Source organism: Mobula birostris, chromosome 14 (genome assembly GCF_030028105.1).
Source record: "Mobula birostris isolate sMobBir1 chromosome 14, sMobBir1.hap1, whole genome shotgun sequence".
NCBI classification, from domain to species: domain Eukaryota; kingdom Metazoa; phylum Chordata; class Chondrichthyes; order Myliobatiformes; family Myliobatidae; genus Mobula; species Mobula birostris.
The window spans coordinates 94,215,029-94,236,688 of NC_092383.1; the positions used below are offsets into that span (position 1 = coordinate 94,215,029).

Below are 21,660 nucleotides of genomic sequence, written 5' to 3' on the forward strand. Positions count from 1 at the left end.
GAATTGAACTCTGAACTCCGATGCCAGGAGCTGTAAAGATCTGGGGCACTAACCACTACACTACAGTGGCGCCACAGGTCAATGTTCTCTGTAACGTCGTCAAGTCCTATTTTGATTGTTACTATTGTCCCCTCGAGCAACATACATCTTGGCCATCAGTCGGGTCACCTGCGGTTGTACTAATTTCCCCCTCTTTTATGTGCAGATGCAGGAGAGCTTCCCATTTCTCAACCTAAATGGTAAGTATTCTCGGTCTTTGGCATCTACCCTATCTCTAGCTTGCCTGTGTTAGTTTAGAACTTGCATTAAACTTGAGTGGTGAAGGGAAGTAAGTACCCTTGAGAGTGTTTAGGTAGAGTAGACAAGGAAACAGTGGGTGTGGCGCAGAAGATTTCAATAAGGTTACTGAGTGGAATCAGTGTTGGTTAATTTAAAAGAAACACAGAAAGGAAATGATGAGGTCCATTTTGGGTTAACGGGTGGTGACTAATTAAAGTTCAAAGTAAGTTTATTATTGAAGTACATATATGTCATCATATACAACCCTGAGATTCATTTTCTTGTGGGCATACTCAATAAATCTATAGAATAGTGACCATAACAGAATTAGTGAAAGACCACCCAATTAGGGCATTCAACCAGAGTGCAGGAGACAAGAAACTGTGCAAATACAAAAAGAAGAAATAATGATAATAATTAGCTAAGCAATAAATATCGAGAACATGAGATGAAGAGTCCTTGAAGAGAGTCCGTTGGTTGTGGAACGTTTCAGTGATGGGGCAAGTGAAGTTGACCACAGTTATCCCCTTTTGTTCAAGATCCTGATGATTGAGGTGTAGTGACTGTTCTAGAACCTGGTGGCGGGAGTCCTGAGGCTCTTATACCACCTTCCTGATGGCGGCAGCGAGAAGAGAGCATGTCCTGGGTGGGGGTCTTTGGTGGATGCTGCTCTCTTGCGACAGTGTTTCATGTAGATGTGCTCAATGGAACAGGCCCTTCAGCCCATGATCTTTCATCCAGGAAGCATCCTGGTAAATCTCCTCTACGCCTTCTTATAGTGAAAGCAACCAGAACGGAGCACAATAGTCCAAGTGTGGTCTGACCAGGGTTGTAGAGCTGCAACATGTTCTGAAGTGAACAGTTGCTCGGAAATTTTGAGGAGAATTGTTGATGTCTTCCCTTTGGACTGGGCAGAAACCACAATGGAACTGAATTTTCCATCCTCTGTAAATTCATGCACCAATCTAACAGCTTCTTAAACACCCTTATCATATCTTCATCATGGAAAGCAACCTCCCTTCCATAGAAAACTGGGGAAGTGTAGGCATTGATGCCTGGTCCCAGCTTATATCAATGGATAGATAATGGGTAAGGGAGCCAAATGGAATCTTCTGAGTTAATGGCGTGAACTAGGTGGGAAAATGAGTGGTGATGAGAATGCAGAGTAAAGTCAAAGTAAGTTTATTATCAAGGTTCAAAGTATGTATGTATATGTCACCATATTCAACCCTGAGATTCATTTTCTTGTGGGCATACTCAAAAGTCCGTAATGAAATCAATGAAAGACCGCCCCAGCTTGGGCTTTCAGCCCGTGTGCAAATTACACAAACTGTAAAAATATAAAAAAAGAAAGAAATAGTAAATAAATAAGCAATAAATATTGAGAACATGAGATGAAGAGTCCTTGAAAGTGAGTCCATAGGCATACCATATACAATATTGAAATTGTTCTCTTGCATTTATAGGAAATACAATAGAATTTACAAAAAAAAACTATATATAAGCAAAGACTGACAAACAAGCAATGTGTGAAGGACAAATTGTGCAAATCAAAAATAATACTGAGAACATGAGTTGTAAAGAGTCGTTGAAAGTGAGTCTGCAGGTTGTGGAGTCAGTTCAGTGTTGGGGTGAGTGAAGTTATCCACCCTGCTTCAGGAGCCTGATGGTCGTAGGGTGATAACTATTCCTGAACTTGGTGGCGTGGGACCTAAGCCTCCTGTACCTCCTGCCTGATAGTAGTAGCGGGAAGAGAGCATGGCCAGGATGAAAAGTGTCAGTGACGAATGTTCCATCACAGGTAAAGCCCTTCCCATCACTGGGTACATTTACAAGGAGCACTATTGCAGGAAAGCAGCATCCATCATCAAATTCCCCCACCACCCAGGCCATGCTCTCTTCTCACTGCTGCCATCAGGAAGGAAGTGCTGGAGACACGAGTCCCATGTCACCAGATTCCGGAGCAGTTGCTACCCCTATGCCATCAGGCTCTTGAACCAGAGGGATAACTTCAATTACTGCTAAACTGAACTGATTCCAAAACCTATGGACTTGCTGTACAACTAATGTTCTTAATATTTAATGCTTATTTATTGTTATTATTTTTCCTGTTCTTTTTGCATTTGCGCAGTTCATTGTCTTTTGCATATCAGTTGTTTGTCCGTCTCTGTTGTCTGCAGCTTTTCATTGATTCTGTTATGTGTCTTTACATTTACTGGGAGTACCTGCAAGAAAATGAATCTCAGGTTTGTGTATGGTGGCATGTATGTACTTAGATAATGCATTTACTTTCAGCTTTGAACCTAGGATGCTGCTTTCTTGTGGCAGCGCTCCGGGTAAACGGTGGGGAGGGTTTGCCTGTGATAGACTGGGCTGTATCCAGCACTCCCTGTAGATTTTAACATTCTTGGGCATTGGCGTTTCCATACCAGGCCATGATGCAGTCAGTCAGGCTACTCTCCGCTGTGCATCTATACAAGTTTGTTTACAGTCTGGCAGGTGGAGCAGTGTGTGGGAAAATGAGGCCATCTGGTCTGGCAGAGAAAATTAAAATACAAATATTGAGTTGCTTATGTGGCTGGAGGTTGGGAAATGTTAAACTGTGTGCCTAGGGGAGCCAAGTGCCTTTGTTCACAAGCTAATCTGTGGAGCAACAGGCGGTTATATCAAAGTCCATCTCTGTCAATATATACAATGCTGAGATTCATTTCCTTGTGGGCGTACACGATAAATCCAACAGGACGGACAAGCAGTGTGTAAAAGACAACAGACTGTGCGGATACAAAAGAGAGAAATAGTAATAATAAATAAATAACCTTTATTTGCAAGGGAGTGTACAATATAAAGATTTCTTACCACAACCACACGGGACCTTAGTGAGCCATTCCTGACGCATTGGGTAAAATATTGGTTTCCTTATCTTTAAAAAAAATGTAGACTTGGTATGGAGGGAACGAATTAATAACTTGCCAGCTTGGTTACTGCGAAACTGGGTTTGACTGTGGGGAGAGGCAGACGAGGCTATACTTCTGTTCTCTAGAGTATAGAACAAGTGGTAATCTCTCTGAATCTGAACAAAATTCTTACAGGGTGTGAGGGTAGATGTTGGGAGGACGTTTCCTCTACTTGAGAGGTTTGGAGCGAGGGTGCGCAGTCTCAGAAGAAGAGAGAGATCAGTTAGAATTGAGGAAGTCGCACAGCATGGCAACTGACCCCTTGGCCCAACTGGTCTGTGCCAACATTCCCATCTGAGTTGGGTCCATTTTCCCACCTTTGGCCGAGATTTAACCAATTTCTCCCGGAATCAATAAAGTATGACTATGACTATGACTATGATCCCTCTAAACCAGGTGTTCAGAATCAATCAGGTTTATGGGTTCAAAGTCCGTTCAGTAATCGGATGGCAGAGGAGAAGGAGCTGTTCCTGAATCATTGTGTGTGTGCCTTCAGGCTCCTGTACCTCTTCCCTGATGGTCACAATGAGAAGAGAGTATCTTCTGGGTGATGGGGGTCCTTAATGCTGGATGCCACCCTTTTGAGGCATCGCTCCCTGAAGTCCTGGATTCTGGGGAGGTTAGTGCCCATGATGGAGCTGACTGAGTTTACAACTTTCTGCAGCTTATTTAGACCCTGTGTACTAGCCCCCACCCCCCCATACCAGATGGTGATGCAGCCAGTTGGAATTCTCTCCATGGTACATCTGTAGAAATTTACGAATGTCTTTGGTTCCACTTTTTTTCTGCCATCAACCCCTACCATTAACCGAAGGGTCTGTAGACCCCAGGTTACAAAGCCCTGCTCTAAACCCATGTACCTGTCCAAATATGGTACCTTTTTGAAATATTATTACTGTACCTCCCTCAACCACATTCTCTAGCAGCTCATTCCAAATGTTGACCATCGTCGGGTTGGAAAAACCTGCCCGTCAAGCTCTTATTAAATTTTACAAAAGTCTGAAAACACATACCACCAGGCTCAAGGATAACTTCTATCCTGATGTTATCAGACTCCAGAATAGATCTCCTTGTACAATGAGATGGGACTCGGCCTCACAATCTACCTTGTTATGATCTTGCACATCACCTGCTCTGCACTTTTTAGTAGCTTTTACCCCTTTAATCTTAATTGTGAATGTTTTACCTTGTTCTAGCTCAATGTACCATGTAATGATTTGATTGTACAAACAGTGTGCAAGACAAGCTTTTCACTGTATGGCGGTACATGAGAGTAATGAACTAGCACCAATAAATAAATTCCCCCCACCCCACCCACCTGAAGCATCTGTCCCCCAGGCCTGGAAAAGACTGTGTGCGTTCACCCTATCCGTGGTCCTCATGATGTTATACACCTCGATGAGATCACCCCTCGTTCACCTTTGTTCCAGTGAAAACGGTCCCAAATCACTCTACCTGACTCCCTATCGGTCTTGCGAATCCGGCCAAGATTCTGATTGGTGTGGGACAGGTTGTGCCAAATGGCCAGTTTCGCTGTTGTGTGGCCTGAAGTAAATTATGGCAACTAAGCTGGTCAATGTTAATTAATTTTAGTCACAGCTGACCCACTTGGGAATTGGCTGTCAAGTGCAGCCAATTCTAAGACCAGAGGACACGGCCTCAGACTAAAGGGATGTCCATTGAGAACGGAAATGAGGAATTTCTTTAGCCAGAGAGTGGTGAATCTGTGGAATTCTTTGCCACAGGCAGCTGTGGAGGCCAAGTCTTTATGTATAATTAAGGCAGAGGCTGATTCTTGATTGATCAGGGCATGAAGGGATACAGGGAGAAGGTAGGAGATTGGGGCCAAGAGGAAAATTGGATCAGCCATGATGAAATGGCGGAGCAGACTCGATGGGCCAAAATGGCCTAATTCTGCTCCTGTATCTTGTGGTCCTCTGCAAAGGATGTGACGGGTGCAGTGTAAATGCACGTGTTTAATCGGCAGTGCTGATGACTGTTACTGTGCAATCTAACGTTTGCAGACTCACCGATGCCTCCAGCAAGCGTCGCCGGCTGCTCTCCCAGTGAGTGGATAAAGACCGACCCTGACCAGATCCTACAGGGAGACTCTCACCTGCAGGCAGAGATGTTCAGTACGCCAGAAACATGGATCAGCTCACTGCCCAGTAAGCACATCAAACCGTAGACCCGCCTGTAGCTCTTCAATTATAAGTATATTAGCAAACAAAAGCAGGACGTAACGTTGAGACTTGAAAAGCACTGGTGAGGCCTCACTTGGAATGTTTTGAGCCCCGTTTCTTTGGATGGTGAAAGGCTTCGATAGAGTGGATGTGGAGAGGATGTTTCTTATGGTGGGAGAATCAAAGACCAGAGGACACAGCATCGGAACAGAGGGGCATCCCTTTAGAGCAGTGGTGTGGAGGAATTTCCTTAGCCAGAGAGTGGTGAATCTGTGGAATTCTTTGCCACAGGCGGCTGTGGAGGCCAAGTCTTAGTGTGATAGATTCTTGATTGGTCAGGGTATGAAGGGATACGGGGAGAAGGTAGAAGATCGGGGCTGAGAGACGTGATAAAATGGCGGTGCAGACTCGATGGGCCAAATGGCCTAATTCTGCTCCTATATCTTATGGTCTAAGTTGACTTTGACTTTGTATTAAACATCCTGGTGAATCTGCTCTGCACCCTGTTTGGTACAATTGTGTCTGTCCTGTGTTGTGGTAACCTGAAATGAACACAATACTGCTATGACCTACCAATGTTATACTAGTGTGGTTGTCCAACTAAACATCAGAATGTACAAAGGTATAGTTGTAGAGTTCTCTACCTTTAGATTGAAGCACATCACTCTGATTTTTCCTCCTTCCCACCTATTCCACTCAGTGACAGACCTGGAGATCCAATTTCAGTATCGGGGCAAAGAGCTGGGACCTCCCCTCACCGTCAGTAACCCTCAGGGATGCCGCCTGTTCTACGGGGACCTGGGGCCAATGCCCAACCAGGAGGAGCTGTTTGGCCCAGTTTCTCTCGAGCAGATCAAGTTTCCCGGGACGGACAACATCCTCAATGAGAAGCAGCGCCTGTTCACCAATCGGCTGCTGGACGTGATGGATCGGGGGCTTATCCTGGAGGTCAGCGGGCACGCGATCTACGCCATCCGCCTCTGTCAGTGCAAGGTGTACTGGTCTGGACCCTGCGCAGGGGGCAACGCCGTTCCGCACGTCATCGAAAGGCAGAAGAAAGTTAAACTCTTTTGCCTAGAGACCTTCTTGAGTGGTGAGTTGTTTGATGCTCCAGGCTAACTGGGTCTTGGTCATGTGTTGGTTTATCACTGTCACAGTGAAAACCTTCTCTTGCACACTGTTCATACAGATCACATCATTACACAGTGTATTTAGGTAGAGAAAGATAGAACAATAACAATGCAGAATAAAGTGTAACGGCTGCAGAGGAAGTCTGAGGAGGCCCCCCCAGTGGTCGGGGTCGACTGTGGATGTTGTGTTCTAGCTGTCTAGGTGATAGCAAGCCAAGGCTGTATGATATGGGGAGCAAGCTACTGTCCTTGCAGCAGGCTGCCCCTCTCCACGCAGCTGGTGAATCCAAAGGAACACCAGGGACTGATGCAGTTTGGCACCAGCAGCGTCATGAAGCTGGTGGGAGCCACAGCCTGACACGGGGAGAAGTCTGCAGATACCCCTTCCAGTAGATCCACACAGCATCTAAAGCAGCGACTCCCAACATTTTTAATGCCGTGGGCTCCTACCATTAACCGAAGGGTTTGTGGTCCCCAGGTTAGGAACCGCTGATCTGCGGACACGACCCGGGACACCATCTGGGCCACAGCTGGATTTTCACATCTGGGTGACTGACCTTGTGTCTGTGAAGGTGACTATAGGTTTATTAGGTGCACTAGAGACCATCGAGGTGCGTGCTGACATACCCACTCCTTTCCGTTCAAAACATGCATAGGATGTGTTTAGCTCATCAGGAAGGTATGTGTCATTGTCAGATTTTTCTGCTTCATTCCCCAGAGCACTCAATCCTGTGTCTCTATCTGCTCCTCCTTACCACTGGTCATCCCACCTTCCACTGTTTTCCTCCGCTAAGATGTTGTTCCACGTAGCTGAGGAGCCAGCTGCCAGGAGGAGTGGCTGAGGCAGCTACAATATAACAACATTTAAGAGGCAGTTGGACAGCTGTGTGTATTGGAAAGGCTTCGAAGGTTATGGACCAAACATGTAGGATGTGCAGAATTTGGGAAGTGTGCATTAGAGGCTCACCAGGATTTTGCCTGCATTAGTGGGGATGAGCTATAAGGAGAGGTTGGGCCTGGGCTCCCAACCTTTGTTATGCCATGGACCCTTACCACGAATCAAGGGGTCCGTGGACCCCAGATTGAAAACCGCTGGGGCAAACTTGGGTTGTTTTCTCTGGGACAGCGAAGGCAGAGGAGAGACCTCATAGAAGTTTGTAATGTTATGAGAGGCATAGATGGGGTAGACAGTCAGAATCCTTTATCAAGACTAGAGATACCAAGTACTGGAAGGTACTCATTAAAGATGAAAGGGGAGCAAGTTTAAAGGAGATGTTTTTTTTACAATGAGAATCAGAATCAGGTTTAATATCACTGGTGTATGGTACGGCGTGAAATTTGTTCTGCAGCAGTAGGACAGCACAATACATAATAAAATAAACTATAAATTACAATAAGAAATATATTTTAAAAAATTAAGCTAAAGAGTGCAAGAAGAGTGCAGAAACAGATAGGTAGTGCACATGGGTTCAGTGTCCATTCAGAAACCTGATGGCAGACGGGAAGAAGCTGTTCCTAAAACATTGAGTGTTTGTCTTCAGGCTCTCATGCCACCTCCCTGATGGTAGTAATGAGAAGAGGGCATGTCCCAGATGGTGGAGGCCTTTAATGATGGATGCCACCTTTTTGTGGTATGGCTTTTTGAAGATGTCCTTTGATCCTGGTGTCCATGTTACAACTTCCTGTAGCCTTTTCCGATCCTGTGCACTGGCCCCTCCGTACCAAACAGAGATGCAGCCAGTTAGAAAGCTCAGTAGAAATTTGCTTAGAGCCTTTGGTGACATGCCAAAGCTCTTCAAACTCCTAACGAAATATAGTCACTGTTGTGTCTCTTTACGTAATTGCATCAGTATGTTGGGCTCAGGATAGATCTTCAGAGATGTTGACACCTAGGAACTTGACGTGGCTCACTGTTTCCACTGTGAATCCCTCGATGGTGTGTATGCTTTCCCTTCCTGATGTGACGCTGAGCGCAAGGTTTGATGCGACACCACCCAATTACCTGATCTACCTCACTTCTGTACGCCTTCTCGTCTCCATCTGAAACCCTGCCAACAATAGTTGCGCCATCGGCAATTTTACAGCTGGCTATTGATTTGTGCCTAGTCACACAGCCATGGGTGTAGAGGGGGAAGAGCCGTGGGCTAAGCACACGGGTGTACCAGTGTTGATTGTCAGTGAGGAGAAGTTATCTCTGATCTGTATGGACTGTCGCTCTCCCGGTGAGGAAGTCGAAGATCCAGTTATAGAAGGAGGGGCAGAGGTTCAGGTTCTGGAGCTTTTTGATTAGGTCTGAGGGTACGATGGTGTTGAACACTGAGCAGTAGTCAACAAACAGCAGCCTGACATGGGTATTGTTATTGTCCAGGTGATCGAAGGTCGAGTGGAGAGCCAGTGACATTGTATCTGCTGTAGACCTTCTGTGGTGATTGACAAGTGGCAGCGGCTCCACAGCGTGGGTGCCGGGGATTGGCTGCCAGAGGTGGTGGTACTGGGGTTTTAGGTGGCATCCATCGTGAAGGGCTGTCACCACCCAGGGCATGCCCTCTTCAGCTTCAGCTTCAGCTTCAGCTTCAGATTCAGATTTATTTATCCCATGCACATCGAAACATACAGTGAGATGTGTCATTTGTGTTGACAACCAAGGGTGTGCTAGGGACATCCCACAACTCTCCCCACTCTTCTCATTATGCCATTGGGGAGAAGACACATACTCAAATGTTTTTTGGAACAGCTTCTTCACCTCTACCGTTGGATTTCTAAACAGTCCATGAACGCTACCTCACTATTTTAAGACCATGAGACCTAGGAGCAGAATTAGGCCATTCAGCCCATCGAGTCTTCTCCGCCATTCCATCATGACTGGCTTATTATCTCTCTGAATTTTGCACTACTTATATTTTTATATATTCTTATTGTAATGGCCAGTTAGAAGAGTGGGCTGAAAGATGGCAGATGGAGTTTGATGCTGATATGTGTGAGGTGCTACATTTTGGTAGGACTAATCAAAATAGGACATACATGGTAAATGGTAGGGCATTGAAGAATGCAGTAGAACAGAGGGATCTAGGAATAATGGTGCGTAGTTCCCTGAAGGTGGAATCTCATGTGGATAGGGTGGTATGCTGGCCTTTATAAATCAGAGCATTGAGTATAGGAGTTGGGATGTAATGTTAAAATTGTACAAGGCATTGGTAAGGCCAAATTTGGAGTATTGTGTACAGTTCTGGTCACTGAATATAGGAAAGATGTCAACAAAATAGAGAGAGTACAGAGAAGATTTACAAGAATGTTACCTGGGTTTCAGCACCTAAGTTACAGAGAAAGGTTGTACAAGTTGGGTCTTTATTCTTTGGAGCGTAGAAGGTTGATGGGGGGACTTGATAGAGGTATTTAAAATTATGAGGGGGATAGATAGAGTTGATGTGGATAGGCTTTTTCCATTGAGAGTAGGGGAGATTCAAACAAGAGGACATGAGTTGAGAGTTAGGGGGAAAAAGTTTAGGGGTAACATGAGGGGGAACTTCTTTACTCAGAGAGTGGTAGCTGTGTGGAACGAGCTTCCAGTAGTAGTATCGAGCCTGCCTCTACCGTCATTTAAAGTTAAATTGGACAGCTATATGGACAGGAAAGGAATGGAGGGTTATGGGCTGAGTGCAGGTCAGTGGGACTAGGTGAAAGTAAGCATTCAGCACGGACTAGAAGGGCTGAGATGGCCTGTTTCTGTGCTGTAATTGTAATATGGTTATGGTTATATGGTTATAATTTTAGTGTATTGCACTGTACTGCTGCCAGAAAACAACAAGTTTCACGACAGATGTCAGTGAGATTAAACCTGATTCTGATTCGGAACTCCCTATTGTTCACGGTACATTTATTATCAAAGTATGTATGTAGTATACAACTCCGAGACTTGTCTTCTCCAGACGGCCATGAAACAAATAAAACCGTGGAAACTGTTCAAAGCAAAATATCGACTCTAATGTCAACTCTTCCCCCCCACCCCCAACACGCAAAAACAATTGCGCAAATGGCAACCAGAACATCAGGAAATTCAGAAATTTGATTGTATTTTTTTAATTGCAGATTTGATTGATCTTCAAAAGGGTCAAAGCAATAAAGTGCCTTCGTTTGAGATTTACCTGTGCTTTGGTGAGGAGTGGCCCGATGGGAAACCAAAGGAAAGAAAGCTGATCATGGTGCAGGTGACGTGTCTGTCTAAATAAGTTTAACTGTCACTCAATCATACTGTTGGATCTCTGATCCTTGGGGTTTTCCCAGGAGTCGGGAATGATGAGTAGTCTTAATTCCAAGATTTCAGTTTATTTTAGAGTTCAAACAAAGATAAAATACTAAGCAAACTAAATAAAGAGCTGAGAAACAATGCCAAGAGAAACAATGAGTGCAAAGACAAAAGGAATAAAGATGACACCTCTGAAAAATCAATTGCTTTTATTGATAAGATAAGAGATTCCTTGGATACGGATAACCTAGTTAATAGGCTACATAACTAAAGCTATTTACATTACGTGGGTAATGTGCTAATATATAGCCAATGAAAAATGAGAAAGGTGACAAACCGTTAGTTTAGCTGCTATACCGCTTTCTGCCAGTGAGTGAGGATGAATCATCACATGGTGTGAACACTACATGAATTTGATTAAAAAAAGTACAAATCTTATAAAAAGTAATACATTAAACAAAAATGTTTTAACGTGGTTTCCAACAATATACATGTATACAGCCAATGAAACAGCATTGCTCTGGGGCCAAGGGGCAAAAGACAGTACCAACAGCACTCAATGCATATATTACGAAAGCAGAAAAACATAAAATCACAAAAAAAAGACAAATGTAGCCCAAGTCTCTGAGTGTTGTGGTCTGTAGATTGATGGTGAATTTGATGTCCTGGAGCCACGTTTCTGCAAGAGCAAGCACATAGCAGTTCCTCATCGCCAGCTAGTGCAGCCACAGACGAATGTAATCCAGTTTATTTTCCGTGGAGTGAACACTGGAGGGGAGCACTGATCGCGTCACAGTTCGGCATTAATTTGATGGGCTGAAGGGCCTGTTTCTGTGCTGTAGTGCTCTATATCACCATAACTAAATATCTGTCAATTTCACACAGATTTCACACTTAGTTGCAATGTGCAAATTGTCTCAGTTCATGAAATGTATACTATATTCTACTTCCGAAGCTAGGTTGATCACTAATTCTCCCGTTATAAGTGCCAGGAACTACAGATGACTATAATGTGCGCAGACGTGCACTTCATCCCCTTCCTCTTCGGATATGCCATTATATCATTGTGGTTAGCATGACGCTGTTACAGCTCAGGGATGTCAGAGTTCATAGTTCAGTTCTGGTGTCCTCTGTAAGGAGTTCGTACTTTCTTCCCGTGACCACGTGGGTTTCCTCTGGGTGCTCCAGTTTCCTCCCACAGTCCAGTTAGTAGTTTAATTGGTCATTGTAAATTGTAAAACCAGGTGCTCCAGTTTCCTCCTACATTTGAGAGATGTATCGGTTAGTAGGTTAATTGGTCATTTTAAATTAGGGTCATAGAAAAGTACAGCACAGAATCAGGTCCTTTGGCCCATCTAGTCTGTGCTGTGCCATTGAAGCTGCCTAGTCCCATCGACCTGCCCCTGGACCACAGCTCTCCGTACCCCTACCATGTATGTGCCTATCTAAACGTCTCTTAAACGTTGAAATTGAGCTCGCACGCACCACTGCGCTGGCAGCTCGTACCCTCCCACTTAAGAATGCCGAGGACTCGATCCGCGATATCCCAGACCCTGGCACATGGGAGGCAACATACCATCCGGGAATCTCATTCTTCCTCCTTTCTGTTCCCCTAATTAATGAATCCCCTATCAGGACAGCTTGCCTCTTCCCCCCCCTTCCCTTCTGAGCCACAGAGCCAGGGACCTGACCACTGCGACTTTCCTGTGCTACGTCGTCTCCCCTCAGCCCCCAGCAGTATCCAAAGTGGTATACCCGTTGTTGAGGGGGTTGATCACAGGGGCACTCTGCACTGGCTGTTCAACCCCTTTCTCCTTCCTGACTGTCACCCATTCTTTTGTGTCCTGCACCTTGGGGTGCAACTAGCTCCCTAATTGTCCGATCTTCACCTCCCTCAGTCTCCCTAATGACCTGGAGTTCATCTAGTTCCACCTCCTTGATGTGGAGTGTTAGAAGCTGCAGATGGGTGCACTTCTCGCAGTTGTAGTCTTCAGGGACACTGGAGGTCTGTCTGCCTTCCCACATCCCACAAGGCAACCATTCAACTATCTTGGTTGGTATCCGTACTGTTCTAACTATATAAAGAAGGGAACAGTAATTAAACTGGAGAAATAATCCTCCTGCAGCTTTTTCATCTTGTCTCACTCAAGCCTCAAAGAGCTAAAGCCTCAAATAACCACTCCAACAAAGGACGCTCCACTTGCCACATACCTTATTTTTATTTGTTTCTGCCTATCAATCCTGATCGCTGATTGGCCGCTGCTCAAACACCAAACTGCCACAAACCGATGCCTTGTGTACTCTATCGGCAAACCTGAACCTTCTCACGCTTCTGGTCACTGATTGACTGCTGCTCAGATCAGTGATATCCCCTTAATGACCCGAAATAATTGGCCCCCAGTCTGTTTTATACCAGCAATATTGAAAACTTTCACTTTGATGAACCTTTTCTCCAGTTTCATTATACAGGTTCCTAGTGAAGTACCTCCCAGTAGTCTGACAGGCGCGTGCTTAAAAAGAAGTTTCTCTTTCAATATTTTTATTAATATATAAGAATACAGAGTACAGGAAAAAAATATATACGTCTATACATTAAAAGAAAGAAGTTTCAAAATGGATACAGCCAGTAGTTGAACTTGGAACACTGTCACTTTTTAGACCATAAGATCCTGGAGCACAATTAGACTATCCAGCCTATTGAGTCTGCCTTGCTATTCAATTATGGCTGATTCTTTTTTATTCAACCCTTTCTCCTGCCTTCTCCCCATAATCCTTACCCTTACCTATCAAAGGCCCTATTGATCTCTGTCTTAGGTACACCCGGTGACATATTTGTTGGCAATCGTTCCACAGATTCACCACTCTCTGGCTGAAGGAGGTCTCGTTATCTCAGTTCTAAATGGTTCTCCCCTCTTTCTGAGACTCTGCCCTCAGATCCAAAAGTCTACTAATGGAAATTTGACTGATTACCTTTGACCTAAGCCTTCTGGTTGTTGACTTTGCAAGTGTTATCTCTGGACTTGGTCTTCTCTGAACGCTTCTTAAATTTCGAGCACCTTCATCGAGTCTGTGCTTGATGTTCACTGGATATAGGAAAATGGTTTCACACTTCTGGGCTATCAATCATGAAAGTGGAAAATCCTTCTGTATAACCTCAGATGTTCCTGTGCCATTGGTGAAGGGGCTGCAGAGGTCCCCTGTGTTTACAACAGTGGGTTGTGTTTGAGAGTGAATTACTACACATGTACCATGGAGAGCATTCTGACTGGCTGCATCACCGTCCGGTGGGGGTGGGTGGGTCAGGAGGGGGTTGTCTACTGCACAGGATCGAAGTAAGCTGCAGAGGGTTGTAAAATTAGTCAGCTCCATCATGGGTACTGGCCTCCATAGTATCCAAGACATCTTCAAGGAGTGGTGCCACAAAAAAGTGGCGTCCGTCATTAAGGACCTCTCATCACCCAGAACATGCCAATTTCTCACTGTTACCGTCAGGAAGGAAGTACAGGAACCTGAAGGCACACACTCAGTGATTCAGGAACAGCTCCTTCCCCTCTGCCATCCGATTTCTGAATGGACATTGAACCCATGAACACTACATTTCTACCTAATTTTTCTTCTGTTTTTGCACTAATTTAATTTAACTATTTCATATACACTTTAATTCAGTTTTCTTTTTTTATATTATTATGTATTACATTGTACTGCTGCTGCCAACATGACAAATTTCACAACATATGCTGGTGATATTAAACCTGATTCTGGTTTGAGGCTTTGAAACTTGAACCAATACCCTGTTCTGTCATGGATGTTAAACTGTTTGCTCTTCTTTGTGTCCTAACCCATCTGTGTGCCTTCTGATCTTCAGGTGATACCTGTGGTTGCACGGATGATCTATGAGATGTTTAACGGGGAGTTTACGCGCTCTTTCGACAGCAGCAGCATCAGACTTCAGATCTCCACCCCGGACATTAAAGACAATATAGTCTCCCACCTGAAACAGCTGTATCACCTCTTGCAGACCAACCAAGGACATGAGACGTGGCCAGTTCACCCTCCACCTCTGCAGATGGCAGCCCCACTACAAGCCCAGTAATGTGTCCGGCCTGCTGCAGATGGAGGTCTGAACATCATCGATCACTCGTAGTCTCATTGCCCTACCCATGATGGTGCCATTCAAGAACCCAAGGACCAGCACTTTGTGCCAAGATGATTTTAATTTCATTTAATCAAGCTCCCTATGTCTTGTCCTTTCCCGTCCACGCATCTAAAACCTTGGTCAGTAAGTTAATGCAAGATGCTGAACTCTCCAAGATCAGCAGTAAGTTTGGAGCAAGTTGATCCCAATTAGGTTTAATTTTGGAATCACTTCCCTTTTTTTTAATGCACTCAATGTTGCAAAACGTTTGGAGTCCTTTTGATATGTAGTTGCTGTCCTAAAGGAAGTTGTAATACTCTCGTTAGTTGGACAGCCCAGCAATGGCGGTTTCTGCAATGAAACTTTGTACAGTAAGTGACCTTGTTTCCCTTTGGAAGCACATTTGTTGCCAAAGACTCCAGACAAAGTTTAGTCCTTGCCCTGTGGACTTTCATAACAGAAGAGTTTGCAATGTCTGAGGAATCCCCAGAAGGCCCAAATCTGGAATGTTAATGTTAGTTGAACCCACGTTGTTCTAATCAATCAGAGAACAGGAGAAGGTATTTAACAGAAAACACCCAAATTGCTGCTGAGATGTTCTTTATAAAGACCTGTTAACAGAAAGCTCCTTCAGGTTCCAGCCTTTTTATCATGAATGCTTTTCATTTTTAAGTCTTTAACATAAAGCCCAAATTTCAAGAACAAGAAGTTAAAAGGAAAGGCAGCTGTGTACTTTGAACATGGAACACTGGGACACCTTAAGATTAAATGATATAAGTACAAGTTGATGTATTATAAGATTGCATGATTTAATATTTTGGTAAAGAGGCTGTTTCGAAAGAAATTGGAATTTAATTATGTTGCATTTTGTCTCAAGGTAAAATTTTGGCCTGCAGTACTGAGCACATTTTATACAAAATGATTTCTTTTGCTTTATGGCAAAGTGTCCTCTAGAAATTTGCTTATTTACCCCTTCTGGGGTGTAGGCTGCTAACAGCGGCTCACCAGATTCCTCTCTCCTGGGACAGTCTTTCACCTTGTCCCAGGTGGTACCCATCTTCTCAGACCTTTCCTCTCCCAGGGGCGAGGAACTCAGAACTTCTGTTGGCGTTTCTGTTGCTCAGGGTTTTTATGGGATGAGGTTGCTTGCCCCATGCCTGACCCTCCTCCCTAAGCAGCCAGGCTTGGGACCATCCGTGGCAGAGTTCTAGAGATTTGTGTATTGTACAATTTAGTGCGTAGTCAGAAGATGAAACTTTAGTTCTCTCCACTTTTATATAAGGAAACTGACATTTGTGTATGGCTACATATTGAGTTTCACGTAGTCCATCGTATTTAGCTATCTGACACTAATATATCCTACTTGAGCCAAGACGTGTGAGATGATCTGATCTGATACAATGTGTGGAATGCTTCAGGATTGGAGTGGAATTTGGAAAGATGGTGGTCAAAGCAAGAACGTTACTGATTTCTCATTTAAGTAGCAGATAATTTTATTTTTGATCAAATCCTTCATCTAGGACAATCAAAATACCGTAAATAATACTGGGAGATTTATTTTACTAAGCACATATTATGTTATTTCATGTCTATTGCGTTGTCGTTTATTTGAAAGTGCACATACATTGTAACATTTTTTAAACCTTGTTGTCTTGTGACTATTTAATTAAATTTTAGATGGTTTCACAAATTGGATTGTGCCTCATTTTGAATGCTCTGATTTTTCCTGAGGGTGGTGGGTGGTAAAACCCCACTACCTATCCAGTGGGTTTAGTTGTTTATTCAGAGATAAAGCGAGGAGCAGGTGCCTCCGGCCCAATCACAGGCAGTTAATCTACTAACCCGCATGTCCTTAGACTCTGGGAGGAAACCGGAGTACTTTATACTTTATTGTCGCCAAACAATTGATACTAGAATGTACAATCATCACAGCGATATTTGATTCTGCGCTTCCCGCTCCCTGGATTACAAATCGGTAGTAAATATTAAAAATTTAAATTATAAATCATAAATAGAAAATGGAAAGTAAGGTAGTGCAAAAAAAAAACCGAGAGGCAGGTCCGGATATTTGGAGGGTATGGCCCAGATCCGGGTCAGGATCCGTTCAGCAGTCTTATCACAGTTGGAAAGAAGCTGTTCCCAAATCTGGCCGTACGAGTCTTCAAGCTCTTGAGCCTTCTGGAGGGAAGAGGGACGGAAAGTGTGTTGGCTGGGTGGGTTGTGTCCTTGATTATCCTGGCAGCACTGCTCCGACAGCGTGCGGTGCAAAGTGAGTCCAAGGACAGAAGATTGGTTTGTGTGATGTGCTGCACCATGTTCACGATCTTCTGCAGCTTCTTCCGGTCTTGGACAGGACAACTTCCATACCATGTTGTGATGCACCCTGGAAGAATGCTTTCTACGGTGCATCTATAAAAATTAGTGAGGGTTTTAGGGGACAGGCCAAATTTCTTTAGTTTCCTCAGGAAGTAAAGTACGTGGAGGAATCCCATGTGGTCACCGGGAGAATGTACAAACTCCTTACAGGACCGCTGGAATTGAACTCCCAAGTGGAAACAGCTTTCCTGTCTCTATCCTATTTAGCCCTTTCATAATTTTACATGTTTCTCTAAAGATCACTTCTCATTCTTAAAGAATTTGGCCCAATAGAGAAAGAAACAGTTGGAAGCTGGTTTTCCTTCCTGCCCTGTCCCTGATACAGAACAGTATCCTTTGGCCCACAAAGCTGTGACAACCTATGGAAACCTAGTCCACAATCAATCTAACCCTGCCCTCCTACTCAGTCTAACCCTCCATTTTTCATCTTTTTCATTTTTAAATCTTTTTTATTAATTATTATTGAAGATCAACAAAAATACATTAAAGTAATCAAGTCAACATGTCAATATAAAATAATGAGAAACTGATTAACAAAGTTAAACAATATATCAATAATAAGAAGAAAAAATAAAATGTTAAAACTTTTTTTAGGAAAAAAGAACCCCTACCAAGAAAAAAACCCCTATTAACAGGAAAAAAACCCATTGGGAGCACAACCCCAGAGCTGTACACCATACAAGCTTCCATAAAAGAAAAACATCAATCTGCCAACCAGAACTAATTACACAGAATCAGAAGGGAACTTTCTTAATTAAATCAAATCAAATGATAGTAGCGGGCAAAAGAACCCCACCTTTTCTCGAAGTCAAATTTAGGATCAAGAGTTCGACTTCTGATTTTCTCCAAACTAAGACATAACATCACCTGAGAGAACCATTGTATCAAAGTGGGAGCAGAGGCATCTTTCCATTTTAATAAAATAGCCCTTCTGGCCAATAATGTGACAAATGCAATTACATGTTAGTCTGATATAGAAATACCATGAATACATTGAGGGATTATACTGAACAAAACTGTCAATTTATTAGGTTGTAAATTAATTTTTAAAGCTTTAGAAATTTATCTCTGATCTAAATTTATATCCTATGATTAAGCAGTCATTACGAATTTGGTACCAGTTTCGTAATTTTTTTAATCTCCAAAAAATTTAAACTTCTTAGTTTAATTTATTGAAATTATTTATTTAAACCTTCACTTAATGATCCTCAAACACAAAGAATTCTACAGATGCTGGAAATTCAAGCAACACACATCAAAGTTACTGATGAACGCAGCAGGCTAGGCAGCATCTCTAGGAAGAGGTACAGTCGACGTTTCGGGCTGAGACCCTTCGTCAGGACTAACTGAAGGAAGAGTGAGTGAGGGATTTGAAAGGGGGAGGGGGAGATCCAAAATGATAGGAGAAGACAGGAGGGGGAGGGATGGAGCCAAGAGCTGGACAGGTGATGGGCAAAAGGGATACAAGAGGATCATGGGACAGGAGGTCCAGGGAGAAGGAAAAGGGGGAGGGGGGGGGAAAACCAGAGGATGGGCAAGGGGTATAGTCAGAGGGACAGAGGGAGAAAAAGGAGAGAGAGAGAAAGAATGTGTGTATATAAATAAGTAACAGATGGGGTATGAGGGGGAGGTGGGGCATTAGCGGAAGTTAGAGAAGTCAATGTTCATGCCACCAGGTTGGAGGCTACCCAGACGGAATATAAGGTGTTGTTGCTTCAACCTGAGTGTGGCTTCATCTTTACAGTAGAGGAGGCCGTGGATAGACATGTCAGAATGGGATTGGGACGTGGAATTAAAATGTGTGGCTACTGGGAGATCCTGCTTTCTCTGGCGGACAGAGCCTATCCATGGCCTCCTCTACTGTAAAGATGAAGCCACACTCAGGTTGGAGGAACAACACCTTATATTCCGTCTGGGTAGCCTCCAACCTGATGGCATGAACACTAACTTATCTAACTTCCGCTAATGCCCCACCTCCCCCTCGTACCCCATCCGTTATTTATTTATATACACACATTCTTTCTCTCTCTCTCCTTTTTCTCCCTCTGTCCCTCTCACTATACCCCTTGCCCATCCTCTGGGATTCCGCCCCCCCCCCCAATTTTCCTTCTCCCTGAGCTTCCTGTCCCATGATCCTCTCATATCCCCTTTGCCAATCACCTGTCCAGCTCTTGGCTCCATCCCTCCCCCTCCTGTCTTCTCCTATCATTTCGGATCTCCCCCTCCCCCTCCCACTTTCAAATCTCTTACTAGCTCTTCCTTCAGTTAGTCCTGATGAAGGGTCTCGGCCCGAAACGTCGATTGTACCTCTTCCTAGAGATGTTGCCTGGCCTGTTGTGTTCACCAGCAACTTTGATGTGTGTTGCTTAGTGATCCTGCCTTTTTTCTTTGGAGGAATAAAGGAGTCTTTTCCTTCATGGACCTGTTCCAAGATGGCCGATTGATGTTTTTTGAGAAATTAGTAACTAAATACTCTGTATCATACTTAGATTTCTTGCAATATCTTCAGGTCAGACATTTCTTACAAGAATATTTAAGTAATTTTCCATATATACAAGATTCTGACCTGTTAGACATTATTTTAAAAATGAATCCTTTAGTGAAAGGTTTTATTGGGAAAATTTATGAATTACTATTACAACAGTACAATTATCCTTTACTTAAGATTAAGCAAGATTGGGAAAGGGAGCTTAACATGACCTTGATAACAAAGGATTGGCTGCGAATTTTGAAGTTGGTTAACTCTTCTTCGATCTGTGCCAGTCACTCTTTAATCCAATTTAAAATTGTACATCATTACTATTTGACAAAGGAGAGACTGTCTAAAATATTTCCTAATGTTGATAGTCAGTGTGATAGATGTAAAACTGAGACAGCTACATTGACACATATGTTTTGGTCGTGTTCTGAATTGAAACAGTTTTGGAAATCTATTTTCTCAGCCCTCCATGTTTTTCACACCCTTCTGTCTATCTTACGTGTCCCTATTATATCAGGCTCTACCTCCACTGCAGGCAGTGCATTCTGGGTAATATAGTACCACTCTCTGGGTATATAATTAAAAAAAACTTCCTTTGACATCTCCACTCACCTCAAAAAAATATGCTCTGATGGTGACCACTGCCACTCTGGGATATACTCTTGTCTAATTGGATTTGAGAACTAGAACGATGTAGTCCCTTCAGACTGTGATGTAATGCCGGCCTTCTTACCTGCCTGTGGCCTCTGTCAGTCAGAGTTGACCATGGATGTCGTATCCTATCTGTCTAGGTATACAAGCCTGGAGAGTACGATATGGAGAGCAAACTGTTGCCCATGTAGCAGGCTCCCTCTGTACACGCATCTGATGAACCCAAAGGAACGGCAGAGACCGGTACAGTTTGTCACCAGCAGCGTTGCAGGAGTTGTCAGTCAGCCTTGAACTCAACGTAGCACTGCCTCAGGGACTCCAGTTCCAGATTTTTCCCTCGAGGTTTACTCCCAAAGCCTTCCCCATGAGTGGGTACAGCTGCAAGGCAGCGGAGGTTTGAGATCAGAGTTTTCTTTCTCTGAGATGAGCTGCCAACCACGCCTGATGAGCCCCATCTGCCCGAAGAGACTGGTTTTTTAAGGCGCCAGTTCCATCTCCTGTCAGTAGAACCGGTTCCACTGGGCTTAGTAGCTAAGCATTTTTATCTAACCCTTCCCTCCCACATAGTCCTCCAGTTTTCTACCGTCCATGTGCCTATCTAAGTTTCTGAAATGTCCATAATGCATCTGCCTTTACCACCACCCCTGGTTCCACACACCCACCTCTGTAAAAATTCTACCTCTGACATCCTTTCCACGCCACCCCCGAAGTTTTCCTTCAATCCCCTTAAAATTTTTGCCTCCTCATATTAAGACATTTCCAGCCTGGGGAAAAGTGGCTGTCCATGCCTCTTATCACCTTGCACCTCTCCATCAAATCACCTCTCACCCTCCTTCGCTCCAAAGAGAAAAGCCCTAATCGCCCGACCTTTCCTCATGAGACATGCCGAGGAATGAGCTGCCAAAGTAGCTGATTGAGACGGGCACAATAACAACTTTTTATAGGGATTTTTATAGGAAAGGGTTAGTGGGGCTTCCCGTCCTCTTTTATACCATGGACCCATACCATCAACCGAGGGGTCTGTGGACCCCACATTGGGAATCCCTGGTTTAGAGCGATATGGCACAAGTACATTCAAATGGGATAGGCTTGGATGGAACTATAGTTGTCATGGATCATTTGGGCTGTTTTTTTCTTTCTAAATCCAACCTATTGTTACTCCAGAATCTCCCTGCCTCCTTCAGTACCTCAACCTCCTTCCCTCTGCCTCCCTCCAGGGCAGTCTTGAGT

At 43.9% G+C, this 21,660-nt stretch overlaps 1 protein-coding gene across 2 annotated transcripts in view; it reads left to right on the forward strand.

Annotated features, from left to right (window-relative positions):
• irf6 (interferon regulatory factor 6) overlaps positions 1–16,614 on the forward strand; it is a 52,339-nt gene extending 35,725 nt beyond the window's left edge. The window contains exons 5-9 of one of the 2 annotated variants that reach the window (XM_072278966.1): positions 206–239; positions 5,258–5,401; positions 6,117–6,509; positions 10,633–10,751; positions 14,655–16,614. In XM_072278966.1, the coding sequence (XP_072135067.1) occupies positions 206–239; positions 5,258–5,401; positions 6,117–6,509; positions 10,633–10,751; positions 14,655–14,882 (918 nt within the window). In that variant the 3' untranslated portion in view covers positions 14,883–16,614. The remainder of the gene's footprint in view (positions 1–205; positions 240–5,257; positions 5,402–6,116; positions 6,510–10,632; positions 10,752–14,654) is intronic. The other variant, XM_072278967.1, reaches the window with a different exon arrangement.
• Positions 16,615–21,660: the final 5,046 nt, after the last annotated feature.